The 23,645-nt window shown below is 43.0% G+C and overlaps 1 protein-coding gene across 1 annotated transcript in view; it reads left to right on the top strand.

Annotated features, from left to right (window-relative positions):
* NBAS (neuroblastoma amplified sequence) overlaps window positions 1–23,645 on the top strand; it is a 201,287-nt gene that overhangs the window by 30,825 nt on the left and 146,817 nt on the right. The window contains exons 10-19 of the mRNA XM_014531591.1: window positions 1,915–2,053; window positions 5,550–5,618; window positions 8,115–8,243; window positions 14,510–14,573; window positions 15,707–15,900; window positions 17,269–17,526; window positions 18,441–18,566; window positions 20,810–20,961; window positions 22,103–22,240; window positions 22,495–22,573. Of these exons, the coding sequence (XP_014387077.1) occupies window positions 1,915–2,053; window positions 5,550–5,618; window positions 8,115–8,243; window positions 14,510–14,573; window positions 15,707–15,900; window positions 17,269–17,526; window positions 18,441–18,566; window positions 20,810–20,961; window positions 22,103–22,240; window positions 22,495–22,573 (1,348 nt within the window). The remainder of the gene's footprint in view (window positions 1–1,914; window positions 2,054–5,549; window positions 5,619–8,114; window positions 8,244–14,509; window positions 14,574–15,706; window positions 15,901–17,268; window positions 17,527–18,440; window positions 18,567–20,809; window positions 20,962–22,102; window positions 22,241–22,494; window positions 22,574–23,645) is intronic.

The following is a 23,645-nucleotide window of genomic DNA, read 5'->3' as shown; positions in this document are numbered from 1 at the left end:
TGATCAGTTCATGGCCAGTCTCATTCTGTCTGTATCCACAGTCATTCCTCCATCTGTCTGCTCCTGGATCATTTCAAAGTAAATCATTGAAAGCATATGATATCATTCAGTATTTCAGTTGTGTATCTAAAAAATAAGGCCTCTAATAAACATGAACATGAAGCCATTATCATATTCGAAGATAATTAACAATAATCGGTCAGTGTCATCAAACATCCAGATTGTATTCTTTTTATTATTATTTTTTATTTTTATTGATTTCAGAGAGGAAGGGAGAGGGACAGAGAGATAGAAACATCAATGATGAGAGAGAATCATTGGCTGCCTCCTGCACACCCCCTACTGGGGATCAAGCCTGCAACCTGGGCATGTGCCCTGACCGGTAATTGAACCGTGATCTCCTGGTTCATAGGTGGACGCTCAACACTGAGCACACTGGGCTCTCCTTCATTCTTTGTTTTTTTGCTGAGAGAGAGAATAAGAATGAGAGAGAGAGAGTTCTGAAGGAACCAGGTCATTTACACTGTATTTCTTACTGTCTAGATTTTTAGGTCTTCCACTGTTTAGATTGCATCTTTGTAGTGCTGTTTAAAGTATTTTTGTCAACTATATTTTCTTCAAATTGGTAGTTAGATCCAGGGGAATATTATGATTTTATCTGCAGTAAATATACCTTTTGGGGGAAATTATTTTGGTGCAAAAGAACCATTTGAGCAGAATGACTGCTCGAGGCAAGGACTGCTCAGATGCTCGTGTGACTTTGGACCCAGGCCTCCTTCCCTGTGAACAGGGCTAATTATCTGCTCGCTGTGAGGACGGGCCTTGGGTAGAAACAGCTCGAATAGGTTTGCTGCAGGCCATCTTCCTAAAGTTTGTTGCTTGCAGTTTGCGGTGATATACACTTGTTAGAGCCGTATATAAAAGCAATAAGAGCATGGCTGCGAGTGACGGCTCCAGGTGTATTTCTGTGAATAAGGCACATTTCCAATACTTCATGAATTTTGAGATTTTGAGTTGGGCTGAGCTCCGTGGCTAAACCTAGAAGGATTTTATGCAGTTTTGAATGATTTACATTTGACAGTATGTGGTAGAGATGAGGTGTTTTTTTTTTTGTTTTTTTTTTTTTAATGGTTGCTGTTCGCTTAGTTAGAAAGGAAGTGATGAAATGAGGAGAGACAGTGGTGGAGTTAGAGTCCGTCAGGTCGCCTGGGGCTGGGAAAGGAGCAAGTGCACCCTAGATTTCCGTGTTTGCTCTAACAGATGCCGCACGCGGGGTGGCTTAGAACACCTTCACTGTCTTACAGTCGTGGGGTGAGAAGTCCCGGATGGGTCTCGCTGAGCTGAAACCAAGGGGTCAGCGGGGCTGTTCTTTTCAGGAGGCCCCGGAGCATCTGTTCTCTCGCCTCTTCCAGCTTCCAGAGGCCGCCCTGCTGCCTTGGCTCGTGGCGCCTGCCTTCAGAGCCAGCCTGGCCTCGCTCACATCGCTCTGGCACCGACGCCCGTCCTCCTCCTCTGTCTTTAAATGCCCTCATGGCACCCGGTGCTCTGCTGCGATTCACACACTATGTGTCTGGGTGAGGAGGCACGTCTGTTTGTTAAAGTTTATTGGTGTTGATAGTTCCTTTGCTATTCAGTGGCCAACCTTGAAACATTTTTTCTCATTTCTAAGTCCCCATCGGAGTTTAGGTGCTGAATTGTGTAAACCTTACCCCTGCATAAGGGAAGGTGAAATTCTAATGGAAAAACCTGGCTTTCTTTGCTTGTTTCTTCTAAAATATTTACCTTCTAGGTTTAGTATGTAGTGATCTGACTTTAGTTTTCTTTGAGAAGGTAACTGTTTCTGCTCCCTTTGTTTCGATGTTGTCTTGTTTATATTGGCAACTTAGCAATTCTTTTCGTTTTTCTCTTTCGTAGACTTTTGCTGGTGGGCGGATGTGAAGCTGCCGAAGTGGGCACCTCGAAAGCGTCCAGCGCTGGCCTCTCTGCCTGGAGGGTGCTGTCAGGGTTGCCTTATTACAAGCAGGTCACCAGCGGCGGAGACACGGTTGCTGTGGTGAGTCTCAGTCCCGGCATTTCACTTTGCTGCTGGGCCTCGGGCAGGCACGCCCTGGGCAGGATAAAGAGGATGAAGTAATTTGTCCTGAATGAGAAAAACGACTTACTGCTAGTGACATTTTAGTGCTCCTTTCACATATCCGATTTATCTCAAGTGTATGGCATGTGACTTATCTTCATTGTTAGGAAACAGTCAACCTAGCCGTAGTCCTGTTACTTGAACCTGCTTATTGGACATTATCATTTTTTAAGCACTTTTTCTGTCTGGCAGCTGTGCTGAGTGCTGCTCTGTGTATTAGCTCATTTAATTATCAGCGACCCTTTCAGGTAGGGATTGTTACTACCCAAGCCTGTTGATGAGCCATGAAGTCGGTCAGCTGCGAAGCCCTTCGTAGGACAGTGGGGGCAGGTGTAACTGACAGAGGGAGCGGTCTGGGGAAGGGGCAGTCACGGCGAGGCCTGCCTTGGCCCTGGCTCTCTGAGCCCTCTGTGTGTTCACTCTGTGTCTTACTGTGTGTGTGTCTTCCCCCTGCCCTGCAGCTTTGGTCCTGGCATCTTTTTAAAGACAATTGCCGGCGCACTGACAGAGTAAGTGGGGAAAGGAAAATATCGATTGCCAGCTGAATGCTGTGCTGTGCGATTAACTTCTTGAGATGCTGCAAGTGCATTTTCGTTACGTTAGTGGCTTTTACATAAGTCTTGCAGCTAAACTTATGGTCATTCTCCATGGCCTTCCCCTGCCTCAAGGTCACCTGCATGATAGGGTTCGTTCCTTTTGTCAGGTGGCAGACTTTGTCCTGGTGGAACCTCCTCTGATTGTTTGTTTAAGGTGGCTATTGTGTTGGGGTGGATATTGACCGAAAAATGCTGCTGCCATATATTCTAGTCTCTTGCAAGGCTGCTAGGTTGTAAAACAGACTGTACAAAATTCAATATATGCATTGACCCAAGTTGCCAAATTAATGCTCCTGTCATCTGTGTGATAGTTTGTTTATTTGTTTGTTCAACATTGAATCACTGCTCCAGGCAATAGAAGGTGAAGGTAGGAGTCCTCCGGGGCTCTGCTGCTCTGGAGGGTACAGCTGTGTCCAGAACTAAGGGCGATAAGCTGCACAGGTGCCAGGCGGGAGTTCAGTTCCTGGGAGGAAGGGAAGAACCCAGGCTCAGGGTCCTTTGTATGTTGTTTGGCCATTGTGCTTGGAGGCCTTGAAGATTTTCTTTAGCTTTGAAATCTAATAGCTTGCCTAGGATATTTCTTAGACTTGGTTATTCTGGGTTAATGTTCCCAGGGTACCTCTTTCATTGTATAAATTCAGATTTTTTCTGTTTCTGGGAAGTCCTTTTGGATTATAAATTTGAAAGTGATTTTCCATAGGCCTCAGACCCTTTGTGAGTTTCCTTTGTCTGGCTCCCTGGGCTCTGTAATGTTTTTTCATTCTGCTTTTGCTCGCCACCAGGCCTTGAAGTGGGCCTGGGGTGGGGGTGGGGGTTGTGGGGACATGACAACAGCAAGTGAGGTGATACCCTGGGATTTGGTGATTTTTCTGTTTCTTCTTAAAGTTATTATGTAGATTGGCTGTCCTCAATCTTCAGTTTCAGCTGTGGCGTGGTTTTTATGTAGAATTAGTTTTCCTTTCTTGTTCTTTCTTGTCATTGGAGAAAATGTTGGGAGTTAGGCTGTCACTAATGTCTTCAGGTACTCAGTTCTGTTAGGAAAATTTTAACTTCAAACAGTACCTCCCTCCCCCCCTCCCCCTTTGCCTTTTTCTTTGAAATTAAGTAAAATTCACATTATGTTAACCATTAACCATTTTGAAGTATACAGACCGTGGCATTTAGTACATTTATAATTTTGTGCAACCATCAACTGTCTAGTTTCAGAACATCTTCATCACTGGCAATCACTAGTCTGCTTTCTATTTCTATGGATTTACCTATTAGTGTTTCATGTGAATGGAATCATGCAATATGGCCATTTGTATCTGGCTTCTTTCGTTTAGCATAATATTTTCGAGGTTCATCCAAGTTGTAGCATGTATCAGTATTTCAGTCCTTTTTATGACTGAATAATATTCCACTACATTTGTCTATCTATTCTTTAGTTTATGGACATCTGAATTGTTTCCATTTTCTGGCTGATATGAATAGTATTTCTATAAACATTTGTGTACCAGTATTTTGCCAGAAACCGGTCCATCCTTGCTGCTTGACACAGTCGCTGCAGGGAAGAAACATCTGCACAGCATGTTTCAAGGGACCTGGCGTATATGGCATACTGTTCTTAATATGTTTGCTCCCCTTCTTAGCGCTATGTGTTTTAACCAAGGTCACCTCTCCGAGAAAGGTTGTTTCCCCAGGTGGGGATTTTTTCCCTGGAGTTAGGGATTAACAGGACTAAGGAAGGGAATAAATCCATAAAACCCCTTAACTAAGTGCCAGGCGGGTAGTTAATCACTTTAACTACGAACAATCACGCTTAAGCTACATAATATTTACTTAGGATAATCTCCTTCAGTTACTTCCTTGTAGCTTAATAGAACAATAGAGTAACCTTGGAATGGAGATAAGAAACGCCCTAACCTTTGGAATAGAATGGATAGGATTAAAATCAACTGGTTTAAATACAGATGTAACAGGACAATACAGACCGAACCTGGCTGGAGAACCTGGCTAAAATCTGGCTGGAGAACCTGATTAGAACCTGGCTAGGCTGCTGATCAACTGAACGCTGTCTCAGTGTCATTCCCTCTTCGCCGCCTCCGTCCACACCTTTGGGAACCCCGGCAGTATTTGTTTGAAAACATACATTGAATTATTTTGGGTATATGCTTACATGGAGTTGCTGGGTCCCATGGTAATTCTAAGGTTAATTTTTTGAGGAACAGCCATACTTTTCCACAGCACCGTACCATTTTATATTCCCACCAACAATGTGCTAGCATTCCGAGTTCTCTACATCTTCAGTGACACTTGTTAGTTTCCATTTAAAAAATTATACCTATCTCCCTCTCTTGCTTTTATAAATATATTAAATCTAAAGACCAAAATAATCTTGTGTTATTTAAAATGCTGCTTTCTAAATGATGATTACTTTTCTGGTATTTTTCATGTATAGAATTAATTCCTTAATGAATGAAGTTTCTGTTGGAAGTTTTGATCTTTTCCATAGTAAGGCCAGGATAGAATGATAACCTGGGGCAGTGTCTTTGCGTAGAGCTAGGAGTAGATTCCAATTTGCATAGATTGTATTAGACTTATTACGTATGTATTTAAACAGCATTTGATTATGGGTGTATTTGTAAGATTTACCGCTTAGTGGATTTTTTTTTTCCAGATAAAAACTGTCTCACCGATATCTCTGACACCTATCGATGATCTTCTTAACCATTTCTTTAAATACTAGATTTGCTATAGTTTTCAGTTTATGATAAAAAGGACTTTTTACAATGAGAAAATATTAATCTTTCTTTGTATGATGTGCCCTTATGCTGTAGGTACCGAAGACACTGGGATTATTAAGGATGCTAAATGTCAAGTTATACAGTCACCCAGGACAAGAACAGGTAACTCACAAGCTTAACCTGTGATTCTCAGATACGTCCACCAGTGTACCATGCAGGGCACCGTTGAATGAACCTTGAATGTCACAGATCTCCCTCTGCATGTTCTCTTAATTGTACACTGTGTGGGCACATGCAGCAGTGAGACTTCATGGAGGTGTTCACTGAAGATTTGTGTATTTTACTATTTTTTAAAAAATCCCTGCGGGCATTGTGGTGTCTGGGGACGGATTCATAAAACAAGCTTGAAATGTGGATATTTGTTTAAGCTGGTTATTGGGTCCATGGGTATTCATTATACTATAATTTCAACTTTCGTGTATGTGAGTGCAAATTTCAACAACAAAATGCTTCAAGAGGAATGATAAGTTTGCAGTATGGATGTCATAGTATCAAATGAAACTAAGAGGATCAAGAACCCACCCCATTAAAAGCAATTGTTCCATTTTACTTAATACAGTTATTGCTTAAGTGTCTGCACAGAAAGGAAGGAAAGGAGGGAGAGATTAAATCAAAAGAAAATTGTGCATGTTCATTCATTATTTTCCTGATCACAATGCTGTTGGTAAATTACTCATATTATTGCATTCAGTATACATTTTTCTGTTTGTTATTATTAAATAGATTCATAAACTTTCTCCTTGCTTTGAGAGCATTTTTAGTGGAGTTGTTTAACGAAGCCTTGGTAATTCCTGGGAGTTAGTTACCATATAGGTCACACGTGACTAACTATTTTGATGACAAAAACAGTAAAGGATACCTGATCATCGTTTCTACGGAGGAGCGTGCCTGTGACTACTAGGAAGGCATGCCCAGCTGGCAGTAATTGTGATGCAGCAGAAGTGACATGGACTGGGGTCGGAGACTGCACCCCGTTTAGGTTCTGCTGTCTGCACTGAATGCTCTTGGGCTGGTGTCTTAACACTTTCAGGCCTTCAGGTTCTTCCTTTGTAAACTCTAAAGGATGGTGAGAGATGCGTCAGCTCCTAAGCATGCACGCTTCTGAGGCTCACTTGATGCCAAACCATAGGCTTATGAACTAGAGCTGTGGGAGGAAGATGCTGGTCCTTCTCCTTCTAGCCCTGCCTGTCTCCATCTCACGGAAGGGAGGTGCAGTAGTCAGAACTTTGCTGGAGTGCTTTTGCTTCTGTTGCTTTCCTTTCCCAGGCATTTGTATTTTAATCTTTCTTATATTTAGTTTTGGCTTTCTGCGGGAGAGCGTTCTATCCAGGTGAGGTGAGATTGGAGGGTGCTAATCTTCAGTGAGCTTAGAACATCCTGATATTTTCTTCTATCTACTCATCCAGCAATTTCCTCACTTCCTCAGATTGTTCTGTTTGTTGATGACGACTAATGTAGATAACATGGTGAATTGAGTCAGATGTAATTCTGGATTTTTAGTATAGTCATGTTTGGGTTTTGCTTCTGTAGCTGATATTTGGCACTATTCTTGAGCATTACAGGGAATGGTGGGGGCATGACCCTCCTAAGGGCATGCATGCTACCTAGTCCCTCCTGATTATTGCCGTCTGGGGATGGGGGCCCTGTGTTGCCAGATTTCCTAAGGGTTCAGGAGAAGTAAGGTTCTGGGCTGCCATTTTCAGGTGTCTGTTTTAGTCTCAAGGGTAAACTACCTTAGGCCCTGTCCTAATCCATGCTGACTGGGAAGCAGATGTCCAGTCAGTGTGTTGGGTTCTTCTGAGTCTGTTGTCGGTGGTAGACAGGTGATATCTCTGCTTGTGTGGTTCCTCTTGTGGTAGCTGAGCAAGACTCGTTTTCTCGTGGGAAAGGCCTGAGATTATTTGAATGAGTAGGACTTGAAAGATAAGATTTTCTCTGTGAACCATGAGGTTGGCCATGTAAAATTAGTGTATAAATGGTTTCTCTCCCCTGTGGCAACAATTACTGGTAATCTTTAAATGGGGTAATTTGCCAGCTTAAACATTCATAGTGCTCCCCAAGTTAAGAAATGCCTTTCTTCCCCCGGCTGCCGTAGTTCCATCACCCTTGGATCCTCTTCTCTTCTGTCTCTCTCTTCCTTTTCCTCCCTTTCCTTCTCTTCCGCGGCATGATTTGTGCCTGTCTATGATGGATAGCATATTCCAGACATTGTGTGCAGATAGAATTTTGTAAAGATGTGAACCCAAAATTCAAGAAATTCATAACCTACTTAACATCAACCCATAAAAGTTATTGAGAACTCATGGTAGTTGATGTGTGGTATTAAGGAATATTTTTATAATGATATCATATTTGGTTTTTGGGTGATATGTAAATTATTACGCTATAAAACAGATGTAAAAGCCCTCCCGAAGGGTAAGAGTCCTGTTTCCATATGCCGGAGCACATTTGTAATGTCACGAAGCTGCTGGAACCCTTAATTACGAGAGATCATTGATGGCACGGCACCCTCTGAAGTGTGTTATTAAATTCTGGAAGTCATTTCTGTCGAGCTGCAAGCCCTCGCCCTGTCATTAATGTCATGTAATTTCTGTGCAGGATGGGATCTTTAAGATGAGCCTCTCTCCAGACGGGACCCTCCTTGCAGCCATTCACTTCTCAGGGAAACTAAGCATCTGGGCCATCCCATCCCTGACGCAGCAAGGCGAGTGGAATCAGAACGAGCAGGTACGTCTCTCAACTCTGATCTTAGAATGATTCTCGCTGGAGGGTGAGCACTGGTGATGCTGATTTCATTTTGTTGATATTTTACTGTAGTGCAGAACATAGTTTATTCTCATCATTCCAAACTTTAGTTAAGTTATATTCTAAGTGTAGTAGGACAGATAAAAACAGAGTAGCACTGTGTACTGTTGTTAATTTCCAGCGTAGTGCACTCTGAATGCGGAGTGTAATCTGTCCATTAATCCTCCATTTCCCCCCTTTTCTCATTCCAGAAATACAGAATGGAGATGTTAGTTTTTTTTAGCAAAAGTCAACTAATGTGATTAAAACTTTGGAGGGTCAGTATTCTAAAAGCATTACAATTCTTCCCAAATTTTGCAATGCTAGTAATATTGGACTTACTTATTGGCTTAAAGGAAATTATCACTCAAAAGATGGATAGTGAAGATATTGAGAAAGATAGAGCTGCTAACTTTTTAATGTCTTACAATGACAGGTTTTTAAATGAGTTGTTTAGGGACAGAATCAACATCAATTATAAATTAGAATCATGATGGGCAAGTGAGGTCAGCTTGTAGAATGCCATGTATTGTGTTAGACTGAAGATTTAAAGAAAATCTTCTCAATTGCACATAGTTTATGTTACAGAGTTTTTCCTCTTATCAGGGTTATTGTACATTTCAGCACTTTAAGGGTTAATTTCCCTTCTTACACTTCCCAGTCCCCCTTTGCCTATAGAAATACCTTGTCACCAGCTTTGGTGGATAGTTTTGTAATTCGAAGATTAGAGCATTTTCCCTGAATGATATGAATGGAGTGATGTCCGTTTTGAGAATTCTTTTAAATTTAATTTCACCAGTTAAATTGCACTATTGAAATCATTCTTAATGAACTAACAGCATTTTTTTTCAGATTAGTAGAGGAAAAGAGAAAGTGTCCGTACATTTTCTTTACTCTTTTCACTGACTTAATTTACTCATTTTGCTATTCAGTTCTTTGATATTTTTAACACAAGTTTAGGAAGATTATTTTTCCCCCATAGCTCCTACTTTGAATTTAATTTGGTCTCTGCATTTCTACCACTCTCTCTCACTTACCGAGTCTACGCTTGTTCTAAATGGAAGAGGTGCTCATTGGTCTTCGTCCTCGGTAGCTAACTATAAGGGACAGTCTCTCTGCTGAAATTATAGCTAATCTGACTTTATTTTCATTCTAGAAGTGGAATGGGTCAGCTCTCAAAACGTCCTTGAATGTGTTTTAGCTAAGCATGCCAGAGAATGGGTCCAAAAGGTGCCTGTATTTTACATGGTGATAAAGTATTCAGATTTCGTCATTTGGGAAGATCCTGATATTCTATTTTATGCGGGAAATTTTACATTTGGGCAAATTTTTTCTTAAATGGTGAAAAATTTTAATATTAAAGGCATTTCCCCTCTCCCTGACTTTCTGTTTTCTTAAATTATTTTCATTCACCTAATAGAAAGCACATTTAATATTTCATCTAGTGAATACCCTAGGACAGTGGTCGGCAAACTCATTAGTCAACAGAGCCAAATATCAACAGTACTTCTTCAAAATAGACTCGCCCAGGCCAAAAACCGACTTCTGCGCATGGGCCACGAAGTTTCAATCGCACTGTGTGCGCCCGCACGTGGTATTTTGTGGAAGAGCCACACTCAAGGGGCCAAAAAGCCGCATGTGGCTTGCAAGTCGCAGTTTGCCGACCACGGCCCTAGGATGTCATACATGAAGCATAAGAGCTATTTGAGCAAAAACCCATTAGTATGCTTTTTGTTTACTGAAATTCTGGATAGCCTTTTTGTGTGCATCTAAAGACAACTTACATCTGTTGACCTACGCTCATCTTTTAAACATTTTTTTTGGTCTTAGTTGCCAATTAATGCCAGTATAATCCATTACTCTTTAATTCATAATGTTATTCACTAATTGGAATTTTATAATGATTCTATTAAAATAGTTTAAAAATCTTGAAACTCAGGAATGAATAACTAAATATCTCAGTAGTTGGACTAGGTCATCAGTAAAGTAATGGGAGAGGAATGGAAGGGCATTCAGAAATGGCAGAGCAGGTGCATGGTGGCAGGAGATGACATCGGGCTAGAAGTTAGTCTCTGGTGTAGAAGGCGTTGCTGTGGCCTGGTTGACCTGGGGTACCTCAGTGAGCTTCCCTCTTACCTCCCGTGGCTGGGATCCAGGGACCCAAGCTGTCTGCTTATTTCCTGAGCACTTGTCCCCAGGTTAGTCTCAGGTAAGCAGTGGAGCTGATGCCCATGCTCTTTCCATGACCATGTTGGAAAACAAATGCATTTTAAAAAGGTCAGAAAAAACCCTGTTTATTAGACTTTATTTATTGGATGATCTTTAAAAGAACAGAGACAATCCTTTCTTTCGGCGAATGTAACACGGATCTCTTCTCTCAGAGATGTTGAACTCTGAGCTAGTTAGTGTGTCCCAGGTTCTAGAATAAATAATTGAGATAGCCTGTCATTGCTAAACCCTTAACTTTATAATAATGTCCACAGTACATGCTGGGGTGGGCAGGAGAGGAGGATGGTAACTCTGTCCCGCAAAGGGAGTGTGAGCACCCACACATTGCTCAAGTCTCCCACCTGTATCCTGGGGGTCAATCACATTGGATTGGGCATTTTAGATTTGGCCTTTGATATGCGAAGGAGTCATTAAAATCTAGCATGCTAGAGTAAGTGCTGTGAAGCTCGTAACAGTACTATAAAGAGTAAGTAGCTACTATATTCATAACAATCATCATAAGATAAAGTTCAGCGATTTTTTGAATCTCTACCAAATGCCAGAGTAGAAAATGCAGTAAGTCCCAGTCCTTGCCCTTAAGATGTTCATAGTCTTGCAAGGGAAATGATAAACAAATCAATAACATAAGTTAATATTATGAGAAGATAAGCTCAGAGGAAAGGCACATCAGTTCAGCTGATGGTGTCGGCAGGAAGGACTATTGGGCATAAATAGCATTTGTGCCTTAAGGGTTGGCTGTCCAGAGAGCAGTTTTCATCTGTTTCATTTGCTTCACAGAAACCCTATTAAGTTAAAAATGGGTTTATACTCATTTTAATAGATAGGAATAGTGCTAAATGCGGTGAGCTTAGGTCATTAAATGTTAGTTTTAGAATTAAGATTTCATTTTGACCAGGCCCTGTGATTTCATAGGGCACACCTTTTTTCAGAGTATCTTCTGATAGTGCTTACATTGAGACATACCAACTTCATCTGAGCAAATCAGGTACGAGCTGCGGTATTGGTGGGAAACGGGCAGAGAGCCCGTGCCATTGACACGAATGCCTCCCCCTGGAGCTCTGCACTTCACTATGTAAAGACTGGGGAGGTGATGTTAACATGTGAGCGGCTCGATGTGTGCTCCTCACAGGCTGAAAACAGAGACATGTGAACAGCTTCTCTCCCTCCGCTAGCCATAGTCAGGTGACGCTGGGCCAGCCTCGCAGGACAGGGCTCTGCCTCCCTCTGTGGCTGCCCTGGAAAATGAGTGTACCAGCCACTTAGTTTAACACGTTAAGCGCCCAGGCTGTTGTGTCTTCTGGACTGAAAGTATAGGGTCAGTCACCAGTGACTGACTGGGCACTTGACGTGTTAAAATAGATGCTGTGACAATGTATAGGATGTAGCTAGAGCTCGTAATTTTTCCTGCAGCCTTGCCTGAGAAGAAGCTGATGTTACAGTTGCCCTGTACAAACGTAAACTCTTTTACCAAACTGTGGGTGCAGCTCCTCTGGGCCTTTCTTTCTGTATGTGCAGCTTAGTAGTTTTTATGTTGTGCTTTGTGTGATTATTTTCTCTATAAAATCTAATGATTAAAGATAGCAGTGCCAGTGCCTGTTCTGATTTACTGCTCTCTGGTTTTGAGTTGATTCAAGACTTTGGCTTTCATTGTCAGTACGAAAATCCATCTGGCTGGAAATCTGCGCGTGGGGAGCTTTGTTCATCTCTGGAATACAGTAAACTGCTAAGTGATTTTCATTTCAAACACTTCCCATATGTTATGTTTATATATTTACATCTCATTTTTGGCCTTAATTTTTCTCTGAAGAAGTTTTATTACTTGCCTCTTTGTTCTTCCTTAGACATAGTAGACAGAAAACTTACCTTTTTCCTTTCCATTTTATTTTCTTTTTGGCTCATAGTAGGTAAGGACTAGTGTTGTTAGATGGATGAGTCAATGAGGGATGAGTAAGAAGATGACCATTCAGGTGCTGAATGTTGGTACAATTCACAGCTGATTCCACGGCCTCACTACTGTGAGCTCCTTGACATAGATTCTGCATATGTGCTGCTTCCATGGGGTCTAACATGGGGCTTGGCATGTTAAATGTTAATAAGTGTTTGTGGAATGAATACACTTTTGAAAGGTTCTTTTTATGTTGTCAGAGGCAGGGGCTTCACTATATTTAGCTCTAGCCATTAAAAAAAAACAGATAAAAATTCTTACATGTGAAGAAACTGCTGGTTTAGCCATCACAGCCTTTCTATGCAAAATCTATAACTGTTTCTTGGGATATCCTTCTCCAGGCGACCACGACGCTAAAGTGAGGGCACCTTAGGCTGTTTGCAGACATGTGGTAGCAGGTCATACAAAGAGGGGTAACATGGAGATTCTCTTCAGAACACATCAATGTGGTGCCAGGAGTGAGTCCCCTGCTTTGCTCTGCTGGGTCATGGGAGCTTGGTGATCTGCCCTCCGAGCATCAGCCTACTGAGTGTGTACCACGTGTCTAAAGCATGGCCAGCTCACGGTTCTCTGCCTACAGAGTGTGTACCACGTGTCTAAAGCATGACCAGCTCACGGTTCTCTGCCTACAGAGCGTGTACCACATGTCTAAAGCATGACCAGCTCACGATTCTCTGCCTACAGAGCGTGTGTCACATGTCTAAAGCATGGCCAGCTCACGGTTTTCTGCAGAGTCCTCGGAGTTGAAGGCTGATGAGGTCAACCAGGACAATCTATTTCTTCCTTTAGTATATAAACTTAGCCTTCCTCTCCCTCCCCCAAATAAATGTAGCCTTTTATGGTAAAGTTTAAAGAATTAGATCTTCTGTTCTCAGGGACTACTCTGAGTGACTTATTATAGTAGTAGAGGGTAGGAAGTTCTTTCAAGCCATGGAAAGAAATAGCAATTTTAATAGTGTCAATAGCCACTGATAAATTGGTAATAGCATATATATGTTTACAGTGTTATATTAGGTGAAAGCATATCTCTATATCTCTCTATCTCTCTATCTCTATCTCTATATATCCATATATCTATATCTATATATCTGTCTATATCTAATTGATTTCAGAGAGGAAGGGAGGGAGAGAGATAGAAACATTAATGATGAGAATCATTGATCGGCTGCCTCCTGCATGCCCCTTACTGGGGATTGAGCCTGAAACCCAGGCATGTGCCCTGACTGGGAATCCAACCTTGACCTCCTGGTTCATGGGTCAATGCTCAGCCACTGATCAACACTGGCCAGGCATTAAAAGCATATTTGACTTAAGTATAGCATCACTTTTTTAGCCTGAAGATTTCAGATAAATGCCCAAATGATTCTTATTTTGGGACGGGTCTTTTTCTGTACTATTGTAATTCTGAAGATTAAGTAATTAACTGGGAGCCAAAAGGGAGTCTGATAGTGGTGTAATTGCAGTTGTTTTAGGATGTTTGAGAGATAATGATGTGTCCTTGCATCCACAAAGGTGGATAGAACATTATGTTGCCGTGAGATTAGAACATGAATGGACTCAGTTTAAAGATGCATGCTTATATACTTAACTTAGTAGATTTTTAGTCATAGACAGAACTGGATTGCTTGGAGGTTGTGGAATCCAGGCTCAGAGCCATGGAAGCCAAGCCTGAAGGGGTTGCTCAGTGACAGTGGCCGGGGTCGGACTGGTGTTCCCAGGGGCACGGCTGTCTTCCCGTCTGTCAGGGCGAGTGGGTGTGAGTGTGCAGAATCAGTCGTTAGTGTATCTTGCTTCCGTTTGTGCTAGTTGTATACTTACTTGCTGTCTTATGGTCTCGTGCATACTGTTTTCTTCAAATTCAGTCCCAACACCCAATGTGCACATTTTAAGTGTAAGAACAGTTGCTTTTCAAGTGTAAGGAGAGGAGATTTTAACTAGGTGAACGGAGAGGTCAAAGGGAAGCAGGGCCTTGATGATGTTCTCATCCCTTACACTGCGGACTCAGCAAGTCACACGTGCATGTTTTCCTATGTAGCCAGGGTTCGATGACCTCAATCCCGACTGGACACTCTCTGCGGAGAAGAGGAAAAAAGTCAAAGGTGAGTCCTGTGAAATATGATATTTAAACACCTTAAGAGACTCCGACTGTATACTAAAGGTGCTCTTTAGATGACGTAATGGATGTAGGGGAGGGAACAAATCTTTTTCTTTTCATCCTCTTGGGCTTTTGCTGAGCCCTGAAAATTAGACAAAAGACAGAGTAACAAGAGGAAAACAAGTAGAAGCCTAGTAGCATGCACAGGGCGCTTACCCGTGGGAGCACCCCCAGATGAGGAACTCCAAGGGTTGGTTGGAAATTGGGCTTCTATAGCGTCTTAGAAAAGGGACAATACATTTTAGAGAAGTGACAAGACAAAGGAAAAGAACTTTGAGTTTCTTGAATTCCTTCAGCTTAAAGTATTTATGTTGAAGTGGCGTGTTTTGGGTCGGCCCTTACCCTGATCCCCTTCACGAGTGTGAGAGGCAGTCAGAGTTGAAACCCATCATACATTTGTCTTGTATTTTTTAAAAGGGTATAATTCTCATATTACTGTTTGTCTGAAAAGTGATGTATGAATATTTTCCAAAATATTTTATAACCTTGATGATTTGTGCACTTTGTACCCACCTACCTTTTAGTTTGTTATGTTGAAAATGTGAAATAGAGTGCTGTATGTTTCATTTTCTGAGAGGAACTCTGCATCCCTGTAATTTTGAACTTTGGCAAATTCTTGGTACTCAGGTGTTTATTAAGTAAGCTAGAGGCCCAGTGCATGGAAATTCATGCAAGAGTAGGCCTTCCTTCCCCCAGCTGCCAGCACCGGCTTCCCTCCGGCACCGGCTTCCCTCCTGCACCGGCTTCCCGCCGGCACCTGGGACCCGGGCTGCTTCCCTCTGACTGCCACTGGCAGGTGCCTGGGACCCAGGTTGCTTAGCTTGGGCCCCGGCTTCGTCTGGAAGGACATCCGGAATGACGCCCGAAAGGACATTTGGTCTAATTAGCATATTACCCTTTTAATATTATAGATTACCGTTTTGTTAGAATTAGAGTGATGACTTGTAATTCATTTGTTCTCATTATTTGCCATATCTTCAGTGCCCAGTCTGGTTGTTGAGTTGATTATTGGGCCAGGTGTGTGTAGCTAGCCCACACTGGCAGGTGCATGAGCATTGGTTCCCTTTTCCCCGTTAGATAAAGAGTCCTTGTACCCGCTTGTGGATGTGAATTGGTGGGCAGACAGTGCCGTGATCTTGGCTCGCTGCTCAGGGGCTTTGACCGTTTCCTCCGTGAAAACTTTGAAGAATCTACTGGGAAAATCCTGTGAGTGGTTTGAACCGGCACCTCAAGTCACCGCTGCCCACGACGGGGGATTTTTAAGTTTGGAGGTAATGCTTTCCTTCCAGAGCCTCTGTGTGCTTGAAAGAAAACATGAATTTCACCCACAACCTAAAGCTCTGTATTTGTTTTCATTTTGTTAATCCTCATCCGAGGACATATTTCCATTGATTTTTAGAGAGAGAGGAAGGGAGGGGGAGAGAGAGAGAAACATCGATGTGAGAGAGACACATCGATTAGTTGCCTCCTGCAGGCACCCTGAGGAGGGCTAGGGATCAAGCCTGCAACCGTGGTACATGCCCTTGACCGGAGTTGAACCCGGGACCTTTCAGTCCATGCTTTCTACCCACTGAGCCAAACTGGCTAGGGCAAGATCTGGTTTTTTTGTTGTTGTTTTTTTTAATTTGTTATCCCATTTTCTAATTTTGGCTTTAAGAACAAAAGTCTGTGATTGGAATCACAGATTGAGTGCAGTATAAAAAAGATCTGTTGTTTAGTCAGTTAAAATTTTTGCATTGTAGAAGAATGAGGAAAATGGATAGTCATTTTGCTATCTATAACTATTTTTTCTTCACTGACATGATAGATTTTTTCTTTTTTTCTAGATTAATCATTTTAAAATGTAAAAGTTATTGCTACCTAAGAAATATAGACTTTAACCTATTTCTATGAATATGACAATTTTAAAAAATTGTTTTTTCAGTAAGAAAAGCTTGTTTATCATGACAAAAGACTGGAAAATAGAGGCTAGTAATTTAAAGTTATGTCTTGGTCATTTAAAATTCTGATTGTAAGTCTTTGAAGGCTAGCATCCTTCAATAGCTTTCACTTCGATGTAGATGGACAAATATTTTTCGCCTCAAAGTTTGTTACGCAGTCTGTGTTATTTGGAGAGAATTAAGGCCTAGCTTCTAAGCCAACTCTGTTAAGTCTGAAATGAAAGTTATCTTTACCAGTCAGGCTTCCAGACTCAGAACTTTGTGAAGCTCCTGGACACTTTTCTCAGTCGAGGAGATACATACGTTCATGTTCCTTTTCTAAATAGATAAGACAAATCATCGTCTTACTTCTCCACAGCTGGTATGAAAATAGCAGCAGTGAAGAAATTAACATTCTCGACTCCTTCATGTCCCTAGAATAATCACCAGGCGTGTATGCACGAGATCACCCTAATGACTTATTATTAAAGCGGGCTTTAGTTTCGGAGATCAGCAGCCAGCAGTGCATTTGAACGCTTCTGGAGCTGTTGACGTAGATCATGTTTGTTGTTGGGTGCCTTTGAGTTCCATTTTTAGTTTTAATCACACGCCTGATGCAAGGAATCAAACCAGAGTAGAATTAAAAGTGTTTTTCTCGTTAACGCTAACACTTGTCTTTGGTTCCTCACTATTAGTTTAACATGTCTCTGTACCGTTCAGTGTGAGATCAAACTTGCCCCCAAACGCTCTCGTTTGGAGACGAGGGGTGCGGAAGACGACGAAGGGGAGGAGGACGCCGACTCTGATCAGGAAGTGTCTGCCAAGGCTCGCTACTTCGGTTACGTCAAACAGGGCCTGTACCTGGTGACCGAGATGGAGCGGTTTGCCCCGCCACGGAAGCGCCCGCGGGCCATCACCAAGCACTACCGCCTCGTGAGCCTGCGCTCCACCACGCCCGAGGAGCTGTACCACCGCAAGGTGAGCCATCCTCCGGCCGTGCTCGGGGAGCCCGGAGTTCACCTCTGGGACTGAGACCAAAACCTCTTTCTTTAATAAAGGAAGGAATTTAAAGAGAAATTGTGCCCTGGCTGGCTTTGCTCAGTGGTTAGAGCACCGGCCCTCGTTTTGAAGGGTTGTGAGTTCAATTCCAGGTCCAGGGCCTGTACCTGGGTTGCAGGTTCGATGTCTGGCCCTGATAGGGGCAGAGTGCCGGAGGCAGCTAATTGATTTGTCTCTTTCACATCAATGTCTCTCTCTCTCTCTTTCCTCTCTTCTCTTCCCTCCCCACCTTCTTTCCACTCTCAATGGAAAAAAATATCCTCGGGTGAGGATTAAAAGAAAAAGGGTGGGGGGGTTTTATATTATCAACATGTTTAAATCATCAATAGTATTTAACTTTTGAAAATAATGCAGGTCTTTGTGCCTGAGTCCTGAAAATAAAAGTGATGAAAGATGAATTCACTTAGCCTGTCCACGCTGTGGCTGAGCCCGGGATGCTGCTGCCCCTCCCGTGGCCTGTGTGGGTCCCTGCAGCTGTGTCCTTAGGCTCCAGGTGGTGTGGGGGACCTGCTCGTGCGCTTTCTCACGGGCTCTGCGTGGAGGCAGAGGGGGTCGCACAGGGTGCTCCCAGCGGTGCTGCTGCTGAGCGACCTGGGCCGAGCCCTGCACCAGCGCAGGCTGCTGGCACTGCCCCTCTGGGTTTGCTCTGTAAGCGTGAGCATTCCTCCTCTTCTCTCCGCTTGTGTGAAAGTGCTCAGGTAAACGCTGGGTCTGTCTGCCGTGAGACTAGTTAGGAATGCTGACCAGGTTAGGGGGGGTTCATCGCTCATCACATCATCCCTGTGACCTGGGGCAGCTCGGTAACGCTCCTGTGTCCCTTTCCTTGTCCGAAGATTGAGAGTGAAGAGTATGAGGAGGCCTTGTCTCTGGCGCAGACCTACGGCCTGGACACTGACCTCGTGTACCAGAGGCAGTGGAGGAAGTCGGCGGTCAACATCGCTTCCATTCAGAACTACCTGGTAGGTTTCAAGATCTTGGTAAGGTGGTAATATTCCAATTTATGGAACATCTTTTAGCTAAAGGGCTGCATATGAGAGTACTTTATATTGCTGACTTCTCTGAAGCTGATGAAGTATGTTTTACTCAACCCGGAAAAATGACCTTGTTACCCTATTTTATTGGCCCTGTAGCTGGACTTTGGTGCTGGAGACACAGGAATGAATATTTACTGATAAACCAGCGAACTGCCTGGTTTTGGGCTAATCCTTCCTCCTCATCTACCTCAGTTACTTCTCTTTACCTATATCAGTCAGGGCCCCACCAGGAGCCAGAACCCATTCGGTAATTAGGGCAGGGAAAGTGTGAATGTGAGAATTATTTTACAGTAACAACAGATTAACTATAAAGGGGTAAAGAGGACGTCAAGGAATTCCTTCCACCCAGGGCTGAAGGAGCGTACCCGGGGGGACGGCCTCGGAAGGGAGGCTCCTCCCCGGCAGGGGTCCAGCCCTCCTTGGACAAGGAGTGGTTGCAGCACACTGGACAGAATTGCAGTCCTCCGGATGTTGTGGGCCAGGACTGCTCCTCAGTTGCTGAGCTCGCTCCATAATTGCCCAAGTTGGCAGGCAGAAAAAGGCGGGGTGGATGGGCAAGCCGGGTGCCTATTGCTGGGGTACGTCAATGAGTGGGGATTGGAAAACCCTAGAGACTGGCAAGCAAGAAACCCGCCATCGGCACTTTTTCAGCTCAGGGCTGGTAGATAGGAGCCATGTCTAGGACTGAAAAGAAAAAACTCCCACTGGAGTGGGCGGGCATAGTCTGGGAGGCTTCCTCCTCACTGGGAAGTGAAATTCAATGAGAGGTGGTGCTAGGGACGGTGAAGGAGGGGGGCGGTGAAGCCGCTGTATAATGGGTTTTTCTATGAGGGAGCTTGTAATCTGACTGAGAGGACAAGCTTCATGCCCAAGATATAAATAACTGCACAGAAGATTCCACCTAAGTACTGTGGGAACCCAGTGAGGGAGCGGTCATTACAGACCCAGTGGTTATGGGAGGCTTTCGCTAGTGAAGACGTTTTGAGCAGGGATGAGAAAGGACTCAAAGTAGGCTTTCCAGAGAGGGGAGAGGGACCACATTCTTAATGAGACACATGTCTGAGCAAATTGGAAGAACATGAGCATGATTCATGAGGCCAGTGACCACATCTGTCTTATTCATTGCTGTGTCCTCCAGTCTAGTCCAGTGCCTGGCAGTAAATATTTCTTGGGTGAATAATGAGCTCTGTAAGTAAACCAGTCTGCTGGGTCTGATGGTCTGCAAGAGGGAGCACTGTGAAATGTGATTGGAAAGACACATTGGTTTGGGTTTGGGGGGGTTGTTGAAAGCGCATGATGACTTAGGCCTTATGTCTTCACGGGGTGGAGGATGATTGTGGCGATCTGACTGTGGAGGTGCAGGAGAAGGTGGTGTAGAAGATGAACTGGAGTGGAAGGAGCAAGGTGGGGGAACCCTGCAAAGGGTGAGGACTCCTACAGTGTCGCAGGTGTTGGGTATTGATGACAGAGACTGGAATGCAGGCCACAGACACGGAGAAGGGGAAATGAATTAAGAGACATTTAAAGAAAGAATTGATATGCTAGAATGTGTAAAAGAATATAGGGTACGAGTCAAATCTTCAAATTTGTAACACTAATGAGTTTTTCTATGAAGAGGGCAAGTCAAGGGTTTTGAATGGAGTCAGAGGAAGCAGTTGGGAGGGAGGAATAGGCCCTTGGTCTTTCCAAAGAACAGCATGATATGACTTCTGTGATTCAGTTATCATCCATACTTAGTGACACATCTCATGGTCAAATAGACACAGAACCTCGATGTGCTCTGCCTCATTAGATTTGTTTCAAAGTTACGTACGCTGGTTCCATCTTATCTGGGCTTTCTGCTTTATTTTCTGCTCTATTATATAGCCCCAGTGAAAAGTAAAAAGCAACTATAAACGTTTGGAAAGTTTTTTCTTTTCTGTTTCCAAAAATGAATACGTAGCTTTGTGTTTCATTAAAAGAAGAAAGACAGCAGTTGGAACCACATTCGCGACATTGAATTCTAATCATCACTGGGGAGTGGGAATTACCTTGATTCTATTGACCCTCTCCAGCAGCTGCCTAGGCTCCTTGAGGTATAGCTTTACAGTTCTAGATGGCAGCTGTCAGCTGCTAATGGATGGTCTGGGTTGATTGATGCCTCTGTGTTTCATTTTCTTTGCATCCAGAGTAAAATAAAGAAACGGTCCTGGGTTCTTCATGAGTGTCTGGAAAGAGTTCCTGAAAACGTGGATGCTGCGAAAGAGCTGCTGCAGTATGGACTGAAGGGCACAGACCTGGAGGCGCTCTTGGCAATAGGGAGAGGAGTGGATGAGGGCAGGTTGGTGACAGAAGGATTGGAGCGCAGAAGGGCAGCTGACATTGTGAATGCTTTTAAGCTGAGACACTGGGAAGGATAAACATTCCTCTATTTAGGTTATTCTGTGATGAAGCAGTTGCCTTTGATCAATGTTGTCTTATCTGAGGTCCCAGTTGTCTTTTCTTTTAGTGAAATGTATTTACATATGATAGCCTGATGATAGGAAAAGAGCAGATGCTACAAACATTTACCGAACACTGGCCACTTCTAAGCTCTGGGCTTAAGGCACATACCTAGTGTGCCAATAAGGCCAATGAGTCCCCTTAGGCAAGTATGAGCTTCATTCACTTTCTTTTTTTAAATAAATATATTTTTATTGATTTCAGAGAGGAAGGGAGAGGGAGAGAGAGAGAAACATCAATGATGAGAGAGAATCATTGATTGGCCGCCCTCTGCACGCCCCATGCACTGGGGATCGAGCCTACAACCCAGGTATGTATCCTGACCAGGAATTGAACCGTGACCTCCTGGTTCATAGGTCGGTGCTCAACCACTGAGCCATGCCAGCCGGGCTCATCTACTCTCTTTATCTGTGACATCATACCGGCCTCCCAGAATCACCTGGAGTGATGAAACTGTATATCTGGTGGAAGCACCTCATAAACCTTTAAGCCCAGTACAAATGTCAGTTCATAGTAAAATAAAGTGATTTGCTGAGAGCCATTGCTCACCAGACATTTGGAACATTTTTGTGAGATATAAATGCGATAGGATATCTGATACATAAATAACGTAAAGGAGACCTACATTCATTATCATTCTGAGACCTTAAATAGAAGTGATTCAAATTGTAAACTTGGGCAACATTTTCTTCATAGGCTGTTTCACATTGGGTGCATTTTTTTCCTAAGTAGTTTTCATTTTCTTGATTTTTAAAATTTCTCGATGTGCTGATCACTGATAACCTGGTGACATTGTCCATCCCTAGGGGTATAACCAGTGAGCCACTTTGTTACAGTGGCAACAGCTTTCTTTCCAGTGAGGAGTTGTTTCCATGGAAATCCAATTAATGATAAAGTCAGTCACCGTAGGGGAGAGTGGGTTTTCACTACATGAAATTTAAAAAAAAATCAAAATAGATGTGTGTTTTCTTTTCCTGCAGATTCACGTTACCTGGTGAGATAGACATCGAGGGCATCTCCTATGAGGAGCTCTTGCCTGAGGACGAGCCCACCCAGAATGCAAAGGAGAAGGAGCGCAGGAGGAGAGGAGAACTGCTTCGCCTAGTGCACTTTTCAGAGTAAGGGGTGTATTACTGCTCCTTTGGCAATTTCTCTAAAAGAATGAGTCACCTAACTCTGTCCTTTACTGGCGATAATTGCTCTAAATGGTTTCAGCAACTTGCATCAAGTGCATTTCATATTTTACCTTTGTGCTTTTGTCTGCTATTTCATGAATTGGGGGCTCAATAGACTATAGGTCTTTTTTATTTTAACTCTTAGAGAAATGTGCTTTTTTGGTAACTAAGTGGCCTGATTTATTCATTCAAAACAGGTTAACGCTGGAACAGAAGGAACTCTGCCGTTGTAGACTGAAATTATTAACCTACTTAGACCGGCTGGCCACCTATGAGGTAGGGGCTAGTTTTAATTAAGCCAGTTATGTTTATTTGGTCTGTCACTACAAATGCTGTGGCTGCTCTAACACCTGACATTCTTGGTCTTTAGAACTACTGAGGTGGGAAAAGTTCATTATGTCCAGAAACAGGTTCTCTTGTATGCCAGTTTTGGTAAAGTTAAAGGGTGTGAAGGGCCAGAGTGATGTTGTTAGTCTAGGGAACGGAAGTGCTTTAGCCACGTCACTCTATCTGTTCCCTGCATCTACAGTCCTTTCACTTACTTTCATTTTCCATTTCAATTTTAAGGTTATGGAATACAACTGTCTCCACTACATTTCAGTATATATTATGTTTTAATAATCCTAACGTGAATATTTTATTTTAATGATTTGTTAGTAGGTTGAACTTAGTTAATTGAACTTGGATCCAGTTATGGCCAAAATTAGACACTTGAACTTGAAAAAGGAGACTTCATATCTGTTTCTTCAGGTACACACACGCAGAGGTCTCCACGTTGGGCATTTTAGTGGCACTCTGTACTGTAAGGCCAGTTCAGGTGTTGTTAAAAGTGAGAGAAACATTTCAGTACATCCCCAGCTCAGCTTGTTCTCCCACATGCCCCCATAGCTGAGGTTGCCCAGGATTTCCTACATTTCTAACCGTGGAAGTGTGACTTCACTTGCAGGTTACTTTCTCAGCCTATGTATGTCTCCTCTCTGTGGGCATACCTTTACTGACCCTTGGGACTGGCACATAGTAGGCACTCAGGATGTCACACCTGATGATGTGATGCCTATCCCCAGAATAATGGAGGTGTTTAGTCCTTCTGATGCCTGCAGGCAAATCCCAAAGCATTTGATTCCCTGCCTGCTAATATGATGGAAATGCTTTTAGACAAAATACTAGTGACAAAAGAGGGCTATTTCTGCGCTTATTAAAAACCATAGCAATGGATCTATCATTTCACACGAACAGGTTACAAAAACTTCCTAATCTATAATACAACCAGTTTGAATGTTGGATGATCATATTTTTAAAAGCATATCATTTTAATTATGTCTGGGCTCTGTGATATTTAATATATATA

Source organism: Myotis brandtii, unplaced genomic scaffold, assembly GCF_000412655.1.
Source record: "Myotis brandtii unplaced genomic scaffold, ASM41265v1 scaffold813, whole genome shotgun sequence".
Classification (NCBI taxonomy): Eukaryota; Metazoa; Chordata; class Mammalia; order Chiroptera; family Vespertilionidae; genus Myotis; species Myotis brandtii.
Note: the sequence above shows the minus strand (reverse complement) of the source record. Positions and strands in the feature narration are given on the sequence as shown.